The following is an 11462-nucleotide window of genomic DNA, read 5'->3' as shown; positions in this document are numbered from 1 at the left end:
ATCTCAAATATAAGAATCGCCTACAAGTACCGGCCTATAACTTTGTTAATTTTGCAAATCGGGCTAAATCCTTTTGCAGACATAATTTCCATATCAAATACTTGCAAAATATGTAAAAACAAAAAAATCGATTTTTCCGATCCGACTAGACTAAAATACCCCCTTAATATAAAATAATTACGCAAATATAGAAATACGCATTTATAGAAAAGATTTATAAAATCACCTTTTTCGACGGAGTTATCTTCTCACGTTCGAGAAGCTCTGTCTCCATAACGCGATCTTTAGTGCGTGCCACACGTGGGACGTGGTTCACTAATTAATCGTCATCCTCGTATTAATTAATCATCGCCATTCGTAATGGATTTAGCGCCCGATAACGTAGTCGGCAGTTTGTCACTAGCTCGCGCTACGAACACGTACGGTGTATTCGAACGCATCCACAAACATGGACGTCCGATAGCATTTCCAGGCCATTACGACGTTCACAAATACTCGGAGATATCGGCAGCGAATATTTAAACAGCGCGGCGTATACGCCAACGACATCCGCGAATTAGTCATATTAAACACGATTATGGGCGCAACGAATCATCGTTTTTTGCTATAAATAAGGAAAATTTATCGCAAAAGTGTGCTCCCATTTTGTCTAATGTAGCTTGTTGTACAGTTTACTGTTGTTTACGATTGTAATATAAAATTTAACGTAGACTACATAAATATAATTTTATATATAGACATTATATGTCAAATATTAATTCGTATGATTCGTAATTAATGTCATTAATATATAATATTGTAACAGTATTATATAATATATATTACAATATTATATATTATACATTATATGCCATATATTGTAATTTGCGATATTATATTACACGCGTCATATAAATCCGAGTGCGCTTCACAAAAAAAAACCGCGAACAAATATGACGCCGTCAGCGAAGGATAAAAATATCCGACGAAACTTCAGAGAGAGATGTAAATATCAAAAGCTTCATAAAATTGGAAGCTACAGTCTACGCTTTTTGTCTTGCTTTCTAAAATAAAAAAATATAAAAAAAAATTGAAAATTTGGGCATCAGCCAACCGTTCGTGGCGCTTTTTCACGGTCCGACGAGACGAGCGGCGAGCTGTGGTAGTCCTCGTGAATAGTGAAATTTTCAGTTGAGGCTTTCGCCCAACGAAATTCGAATATCCCTTTGTGAATGCATAAAACAGTAAGTCTGACGCTGTTAGGCTTAGGAGCACATTACCAAAGAAAGAAAACGCCATGCGCAGCAGTAAATAAATTTCAAATCAAATCGCTCGCGTAACCGTAAGAGAAAGATTACATGAATTGATAACTCTAAGTGCGAATTTTTCAATAATCTTTCCAGATCTGCTCTCTCTCTCTCTCTCTCTCTCTCTCTCTTCGTTTCTCCCTCGTGAAAGAGAATTTTAAGGATACGTCAACCGTAATTTAAAAGCAATGCACTTTAATCAATAAATTTAATCAATGATGCTTTTTTGTATACTGAGAAAAAAGTTATTAATATAACTAAATACGTTTTACACTGTTTTTCGGAAGCAAAAGATCAACGTCGATAATGTGCATTTCCTATTTGACAATTTTAATTTTATTTCTTTCGAATACGTCAATCCGATCGTAAAGAAATAATATGTCCGGAGACAACCTGACAACAGACAGTTAATTGACTTTGGTTAACTAAAATACTAAATAATCAATCCACTTGATAGTTTTTCTTTTCAGTTCAATTACCTATATTTTTGAGCTAAATACATTAACAATATTAATATCATATCTTTGTAAATTAAATAAGAGTTTTATTGAATTAACAAATAATTGTTTGACAGCTCGTGACCGCCGTATATTTGAAAAAAAAAAAATTTTCCATTTTACAATTTTCATCACTCATTATAATAATAAAAGATTTAACTTATCAAATCTATTAAATTACAAATACGAAATTACAAATTATTTTTACTATTCTTATTAGAGTTTAATAAATTGCTAAATAATTGATTTGTCAATAATTTCTCTCTAATTAAATGATTTGTAATTTCGTAGATTCGAGTAAATAAATCTTTTCTCTAACTGCACTGTAACGCGTCTCTCGTTTTATTTTTCGTTAGAATAGCAGTTATCTTAATATATTTAAATTGCGAAATGGATGAATCATTAGTAACGCGATACAAGGCTGCGCGGATTGTCGAACGGATTTTCCTGAAAATACATAACGCTCTGTCGGTCCTGTTCATTAAAATTTACGCGGTTCATTATATCTTGATTCAACGAATATCCTCATTTGTGCCGTTTTAAAATGCGCGTGATTTTAAATGAACGCGCGCGCCAATGCAACGCGTTCTCGCGCTGCGTACGCTCATTATTGACCTTCCCGGCGCGTATAACATACAACACCAGAGGATCGCCGGGATTTCTGTCTACTCTGGAAAATGGACGACCGGCGGCGTTGTTTCGTTTGTCCCCTTGATATCGCATCTGCGTGCAGATATATCACGAAGTTATCAGTTTACCCCGTAGAATCCCACCGCGATCTCGCGCATTTGCGGCGCCCACTTCCGGTAGGGAAAACAAAACGCGGGAGCGGGTCGCGTCGACCGCGGCAAAACGACGCGATTCACCCGCAACTTTCGCAATAAATCAACAACGGAGATGCGTAAACAATTTCTATCATCTACCCGCCGGGATGTGCGGAGAGATCAATCATGGGACGTGCGATAGGCGGCGCGATTTAATTATTCGGCCCGGTCGCCGAATCGATTGTGCGAAAGATCGCGCAATGGCGAGAAGCTAAAGGATCAAATTCCGAGAGAAACCGCGTGAATAAGCCTCGACTTTTTCCCCTATACTTATAATAATCCACTGTAACTTCGAGCGACCCGTATTATTTGAACATTCTCAGATTCATATCTCCAAATATTTCGTCATGTTTCGCCTCCCAAAAAATTTCTGCAATAAAATTGTAAAATAACAAGAAAAAGAGAGAGAGAGAGAGAGAGAGAGAGAGAGAGAGAGAGAAAGGATAGTGCACTGTTAGAAATCTCTATAGAAATTTTGAGATACGTGTGACTAAAGCTTTGTGCAGTTACCATTTCTGAAATTTACTAAACGGGAATAAAAATTTCAGAAACAGAAACTGCATAAAGCTTTAGTCATACGTCTCTGAAAATTCCGTTACAGTTTAGTAATTTGCAGTAACTGTAACTGAAAATGAAAAAAAAAATTTTTTATCGGTTAATTAATTTTAACATATATGCAGATTATAATTATCTTGATAAATAGTAAGACAATGTGAGCGAGGTATGTTTATGCAAACAACTGCATACATACGTAACGTGTGTTATATAGTATGCTCAATATATCAAATGTATAGTCAAAAAGTATTTTATAATTATAGTTATAGAGTTATATTTGAGTAAATCGATAAAAAAATTTTTCTATCTCTTTTAATGCATTGAGAATACTGCATATAATCTATACGCACTTAGTTATTTGTGTAAACATACTTTGCTCGTATTATTTTATTATTTATATGTCAAGAAGATAAATAATATAAGCAGCATTATATATTAAAATCATCACTATCCTTTCTATCATCATTATTCTTTGCTTTCACCTTTCTCCATCCGTGAGCTTGATGCGGAAGAACGTCGTTTCCACAAGCAGCCGAGTACACTGGACAAAAGCTGCGCAGAATATATTGCACAACTTCTTCCAGTTACGATGTCTTAAATTTCCATTACCATTTGGTAATTTTAAGAAACCGTTTATAATTTTGCGGTACAGTATCGGAATTTCCGTTACCATTTAGTAATTTAAAAAAACCATTTATAATTCTATGATAATCAGAATTTTAAAAGAAATTTAGTAAATTTGCTTTGAATGTTACTAAATTTCGTTTTCAGCAGCCGAATTTCGTAAAATTAAGTTACTTCAGTACTTTAAATCTGACGAAATTTTCCGAACATTTTTAACGGTGTATCGTAAAGAAAAAACTTCGAAACACGGAATTGCTGCGCTGTCGATGGACGCTGTTGAAAATCCAATGTCGTTAATTGAAAAATTCCCGACGCAATGATTGTAACGCGGGAGCGCGCGAAATAAATATGATGTGAATCTCTTCCCGGATGTCGGTCGGCATCCGGAATGACGGAGGACCGAACACCAGCGCGTCGGCCTTGCGAGGGCAATCGGCCGAATATGTGTACATGTAAAAGCGCCGGGGCGTCGTGCAATTCTGCATTTTAAATCATGGCCCCGGCCTTTTTCCGGCTTTTCAACGAGGACAGGACATGCAGGCTGCGCCCCGCAGCTGCCAATAGCACGGACGTTATGAATCCGGTCAATTTGCCGCGTTTATCCCTTTAAATATAGGCGCGCGCGCCCGTCGATTCACTCGGTTATCCCCGCGGATCTCGCGATGCTAAACGCGATTTTTCACAGCCGCGAGCGCTTTTTATGTCGGGTCGAAAAAGCAGGACGGCAATAACAATCGCGCGTGCAATATAATAATCGTCATTCACCTCCCTCCTCCCATCCGAATGATTATTGCCGGCGTACGATGACAAAGACCCATTTATTGCGACGCGTGACTTCAAAAGGGGGACTGGTTAATTAATAAAATCTCTTTCAATAATATGAAATTTCAAAGCTCTCGCACAGATATTTTACAAATGACGTGTGACAAATAATGCGGTCTTTAAAATTTCAATCGAATTAGCTGTGGGTATATATATCTTCATGCGATTGAAACAAATTGGAAAGCTGTACGTTATTTTTATCACCGCTTCTCTCTCCCGCTTTCTCCGTCTCTCAACGTTGTATGTGTTTTCACGCGCGGAATCGATGCCGAATTTATTATCGCCGCGACATACATATTCATCGTGACGGGGGCGTCACACTCGGGATATAGAAACTAAATCTACTGGAAGCGGGAGATCGTAACCCGTCAAACTCTCACGTTGCGTCCGCGGACTTACTCCCCTGATTGATGCTGATGAATTTTTATGTGCTTCCCCCCGTCCGTTGATTCCACCGTTGTCGCCGCGCGGGTAAAACGAGGTGCGACGTCTAAGGGGACAAGGCAACGGCGGCGGCGGCGGCGGCGGTGGGAAAAAGGGCATGGCTGATGAAGGTTCAGCAATATGCAAACGCGGGGCGAGCCGGCCCCAGGAGCATCGGCCACGCGGATTACAATGCTGACTATACGGGCGCGTCGCGCTACATTACTGTCTCGCGCGAGACAGTAACTTGTAAATTTAATTAGTAGACAATATTTTAAGAGTTCGCGATATTTGCTTTAAGGGCTTCGATTCCGGTTTCAGTAAAAACGATACATTTAATTTTAACCTTCGGTTGTCACACTTGACAAAATGATTCCAGCTTTTTACTTTGGAAAATAGTTTTTTTTTTCAAAACTTATTTTCCTTTAAGAATTTTTTTCAATTTAATTTCAAATTCTATATAATTAGAATAATTCCCTGGTTGAAATGCAGTTTTCCTAGACACTTATCCAGTTACTGCAATCTAGTATTACTATGTCCATTAATTGTAACAATACTGCGTCGAAAATGGACAAGAACTTGATTTGATTTTCATTCACAAAATACGAAATATGACTAGAACAAAACTGCCAATTTCATGAGCAGCAGATTTTTTTGCTTATTGAGGTTATTTGCCTATTAATCAATTGAAGTTCATTTATTGCCTCGTTTTTGTTCAGTAAGTGAATTCAAATTTTGTGCATCTTGTGTGCAGTAATTACAGGCAAAGCGTTATAATATATATAATAATATATATTATATATATATATATATATGTTATTGTAGAATGTAGAATATATATTCTACAATATTCCAATACTATTTAAAAATTAATTATTGCGATCCAATTAAACTGTTAGTTTTTAAATGGCAATCTTTTAAAAATTGGTTACGACAAATTGATCCCAAATGATGAACTTGATCGAAAAAGAAGATGCGACAAACCGAAGGTTAACAAACAATATTTAATTTCTTGCATATATGCGATCCTATGGAAAATTCTAAGGAATAACTGTTAATTACCGGCGTGAATTAGACTTGACGAAAAGCGTCGACGAGGGGAGACGGCACGTGCGTAGAATTCACCTGCAAATATTTTCTTTCTCGGTAAGAGCCTCGTATCAATTTGCATTTCTAATTAGCCATTAGCATAAAGCTAATTTCTTATTACTCAGCGCGGCGAGAAGAGCGGCATAAGCACAGCAACAAGGGAGTGCTCTCTCTCCTCTAATCTCACGTATTTCAGTTAAACGAAATTACAGAGCGGACAATATCCCGTCGAATTATTTAACGCATCGCTACATATATCGCGCTTGTATACATATATTCCCGGCTTGTGTTGCAGGCCAGCTCCGCTTTAAACGGATGTTTCATAAAAAAAAAAAATAAATAAAATATTTTTACGGTCCAGCGGGGGTTGTTGCACGCTTTGTAGAAACAGATCCCTCAAAGGGATAAATGAAAAATATTGCGTGACTCGCTGAATTGTTGCCATATACATGTACAAGCGCAATGAATTGAAATACCCTTTTGTACCCTAGTTCGGTCGCGCGAGAAGTTCAGCCGCGATATATCGGCTTTACGCGAGAGATTTGCGCTTAGACACAGACTTGTTATCCGTATAATCCTTAACTCTCGTCATCTCTCTCATTCGGTTTTAACGCGCATTACTTTTCGGTGAAGAGCGTAAAAAGGAGACATTTTAATAAAGAGAAGAGTATTTTTTTTTAATACTGCCACATGTGTTTTTTTTTAAAGCATTTCCTCCGCGCGGAAAATTTGTCATAAAAAAAAACATTAATTAATTGTAACGGAAAAAATGTATAAAAATATAAATATCGAATAATATATATATTTACCTTCGTACACCCAGTCCGGCACGCCATTGTAAACAGTTCCGAACACTCCGTTGCTGGTTATTTGATAGTCATTGGCCACCTCCGCCTCCGGTCTGTAGTAGATGTTATTCTGATGGACGTAGATCAGGGCGTTGCCGCGCGGTGCCCAAGTCGCGAGCTGCAGCGGCGTCGACTCGTTCGCCGCCAATATCGTCTCCGTTCTGCAAAAAAAAAAAAAGAAGAAAACGTAACAATAACGTTTCTCTCCTTAATACAGTGAAAACAACGACTTGTAGTTTCTTGTGTGTTGCAGCCCGCGCTTTTTCGCAAGACGGACCCGCACCGCACACTCGCGGTTTTCACGTTTTCCCCGGGAAAAAAAAAACAAGCCGAGCAGCAGCGTGCCCGCTGCCCGCCGCCGCTCTCTCCTTCGTGCAACTTCCTATTTCACGTTTTCTCGCTGTAAATAAAAAGTTCATCAGTCAGCATCTCCCGAAAGACGTTGGTGCTTTCAAAGACGGATGGTTACAGTAAAAATGTTACGAATGCAAGAGCGTTTTTTATTACTTTGGCAACAGAATTGCAGAAAGAAGAAAGAACGGCACAGAAGCCGGTAAGGTAGTAAAGTGCGCACACACACACACATACATACACATCCGCACAATACAAACACATCATTGTTTTAAATTAAAAAATAAAAAATGCTGCGAAATAATGTTAAGTAGCACGGCGTCGAGTATAAACATCTCATATATTTTGTATTTTTTGATTTCGCTAATGTACCCGCGCCCGTTGGATGAAACGCCACGACACACTTTTTTTTTTACGAGAACTTTTTTTCTCGAAACTATCCGCGAGATAATGAAAAAATGTGCAAGAGACGCGCAATACGGGACCGCAAAAGCGCGAGAGATTCGGACTGCAGCCTCGAGGTAATTTCCGTCAAAACCGCGATTTCTTGGCTAAGCCCCTCTCGTCTCGCTCAGTCGGACAAATGATGCGCTTACAATGGGGCTCTCGGTATCGAAATTTCGGGTTTATGAAGTTGAGACGGATATAGAAGACGATGTAAGCGCCGTCGGGATCACGTCCGCGTTGTTATTGCTTAGCGCTCGTGACCGATCGGGTTGCAACCAACAATGACGTCACTGTGTCCCGCTCGAACAATGCCGTAACTCGGTATGATTTTAGGCGGGATTTCCAGTTTGAAACTGCCGGACAACCCCGGAGAAGGTATAGTCCCGCATAACTATACCGGCGTACCGTATTGTCACGGTGGCTTTGGCACGGCACGAAACGTAATACGGGCCACAAATTCTTCGTCAACGGTTCGAAATTCAAACAACGGCGTGGGGGAGATTATCAGCGGCGAGGGAACGATCGAATAAAATGTCGAATAAGTAATTTACTCGGGGCAACAATTACTGTAATTCAGATATGCAATTAACATCGAAAACGGATGTATTAGCGGCGTACTGTTTCTGCATTTTGATAACACTATACGGTGTAGAAAATCATATTATTGATGCTTTCAGCACGACAGAGACTATTATGAAATTGTATGTTATTGCTGTAATAAATTGTCTCTTATCGTGTTAACATGTACATTAATTGAGTTATTGTTCGACATAAATAAGTACAAAGTTACACATTATAATAATTTCAATACCGTCGCGATAAAATTTTATATCAAATCCATCCTTTGAATCAGGGTTGGGTTATTTTAGGTTTTTTTAGGGTTTTTTTTACATTTTACGATTTTTTACGGTAAAATACGCCAAAAACGTATAAAATACGTATAAAACGTATAAATCTATAATTCATGGTCCCTGTTATATATGATATATTTTATATATTATATATTAGCACTACCAGCAATGAACTTAAGAACACAACCGTCATATTCATTTTAAATCGATATTAGATATCGATTAACACTTAATTTAATTTTGCTTAAAATACATGGCCGGAAATCTACCATTCGATGGTATATAATCCTTAAGGGGTTACTCCACCTTGACCGCCTAAAAATCATAAGTAACTTTGAGAATTTTTTTTTAGGAAAACAATAAAAGTAATAAAAAATTCGTTTTAAGGCTTTAATAATACAAATATTTAGAAGTAAAAAATATTTTTTTCATTTATTTTTTTAATAAAATGGCGACGCTGAAGCCATTTTATTAAACATCGTTTTGTAGCCACTGTCAAATCGGCGTTGCGGCGATCTGCCATTCGATTGAACCTAGAGCAAAAAACCAAAATTTTTTTAAAATTATATAATATGCACTAAAGAAATACATATGGATATTTTGAAATATAGATTTTTATAAAAATTGCGAACATTTGAAAAAAAAGTGTCATTTTCGGCCAAAAAATTTTGCTAAGAAATGTTAAATAAAAAAAAGTATTTAACATATCGAAATATCCGTATGTATTTCTTTAGTGCATATTATATAGTTTTTAAAAAATTTTGGTTTTTGCTCCAGGTTTAATCAAATGGCAGATCCCCGCAACGCCGATTTGACAAAACGACGTTTAATAAATTGGCTTCAGCGTCGCCATTTTGCTAAAAAAATTAATTAAAAAAATATTTTTTATTTCTAAAGACTTGTATTATTAAAGCCTTAAAACGAATTTTTTGTTGCTTTTATTGTTTTCCTAAAAAAAATTCCCAAAGTTACGGATTGATTTTTAGGCGGTCAAGGTGGTGTAATCCCTTAAAACATGATAATGGATCCTTCAATAAAAATATTTATGTATAATAATTATTATTAATTATTAAAAAAGATTTTTTAAAACATCTTGAACCAATTTCATGGATCATGGACATTCTGGGACATTCGTGGAAGTAAAGACACTGAAGACTGAAGATTGATCTTTAAAGTGCCCACTGTCCATGATACTAAAAATCGCTCTGAGACAGAAAGAGAATTGACTAATCGCATTGGTTGAATTGTTCAAATGATTGGTCAATTCTCTTTCCGTCCGAGATCCCGGAACGATTTTTAGTTTCTAGTATCGAAAATACAGACTTAAAAATTAACTATACACATGATATAGAGATCCTCACTACAAGGAGTATAATATGTACAAAACTAAGTAATGTATTATACTGTATAATGCTTTGAACATTAATGTGTTTACATATCTCTTTCTTATGTTACCTATAACATTTTAATTCCGTAATCCTCATTTTATTTGATTCAATTTTAATTTCTATTTTTCTTTCAGTTTTGTCTTGTGCTCCTTTCGATTTAAGATTTTCATAAATTGGAATCCCTCCCTTGAACATTATCGTGTTTACATATTTCTTTCTTATGTTACCTACAACATTTTAATTCCGTAATCCTCATTTTATTTGATTCAATTTTAATTTCTATTTGTCTTTCAATCTTGTTCTGTTTTGCGTTCCTTTCGTACGATTTAAGATTTTCGTAAATTAGAAATAAATTGAAGTGCAATCTCTAAAAAAATAGTGGAATAAACATTTTAAATTTTTTTTTCAAATGTCCGTATTTTACTCGTAATTAAATCTTCATCAGGTAATTTCTGCCGAGACTTGAAGACCTCCGGCGCTCGTTCGCGATTAGGTAGATGCTGTTTACAAAGGGCTTGGGAAAAGCCGATTAAAGGGAAGTTGATTTTTGCCCTCGCGCCTCGTAAAAATATCATTGTCGATCCTACAATGTAGACAATGTAAATCGACGGAAAACATTCCAGAGCCACTTGTTTACCCGCGGAGCACCAAAAGCCGTAGATCTTATGAATATATATACGTACAGTTTTCGGTCGGCGCCGAAATTTTGGTCGTACATATATCTACACAGGTTTCTTTTCGCGTCGCTTCACGCGTCATAAAGATTTCACCGACGAAGTTCGACACTTCGGTTTCTTAACGTCTCGGATTAAGATGCACAGTCCGCCCGACAATAAGACGTTCCGCGACGCGCGACGGGAATGAACGAGAGAATGACAACGCGACGCGTCGTGTCCTCCTCGCACACGTGCTCGCCATTGCTGTTCTTTTTTCACTGTCATTTCGGACAAAAGTTTTATCCATTTTCGAATAAAAGTTTTAAAATCGAGATCAGGGCTCTGATGTATGGCAGATTGCCAACTCCCCGCAAACGTCCGTTTCCGCTGCATACGGAAAACTATCGGAATCCATTCGCGTACGAACTATTGGCAAATACATTATCGGGAGGAAACGAATGAAGTCACTGAACCGCTATCGCATAACACTCTGGTAGATCAATTAAATAATCGCGCGGAAATAATTTTTTTTTCATGAAACATCAAACTTTATCACGTCCAATTATATCGCAATCTTTTAATCCGTCGATTATTGCTTCGGTAAAATCAAAATGTTTTACGAATTTTCGTTTAATCGAGCGAACCAATCAGCCCTTATTCTTCCTTATGGCCCTCTCCGAGACTTTGGAATTTAAATGAGAATTATACTTGCGAACGATCTTCGCTTCCATTCTGGTAGATCAATTAAATAATCGCGCGGAAGTAATTTTTTTTTCTCGTGAAACGTCAAATTTAACTTTA

At 37.2% G+C, this 11462-nt stretch overlaps 1 protein-coding gene across 1 annotated transcript in view; it reads right to left on the bottom strand.

Annotated features, from left to right (window-relative positions):
• The window catches only part of LOC105453258 (venom dipeptidyl peptidase 4), a gene marked incomplete at its 5' end in the record, with an annotated part of 75538 nt that overhangs the window by 58456 nt on the left and 5620 nt on the right, over positions 1–11462 (bottom strand). Inside the window, one exon of the mRNA XM_011695050.1 lies at positions 6930–7129. Within this exon, the coding sequence (XP_011693352.1) occupies positions 6930–7129 (200 nt within the window). The remainder of the gene's footprint in view (positions 1–6929; positions 7130–11462) is intronic.

The sequence above is a fragment of the Wasmannia auropunctata genome, unplaced genomic scaffold (genome assembly GCF_000956235.1).
Source record: "Wasmannia auropunctata unplaced genomic scaffold, wasmannia.A_1.0 LD336000.1, whole genome shotgun sequence".
Lineage (NCBI taxonomy): Eukaryota > Metazoa > Arthropoda > Insecta > Hymenoptera > Formicidae > Wasmannia > Wasmannia auropunctata.
This window is presented reverse-complemented; position numbering and strand designations above follow the sequence as displayed.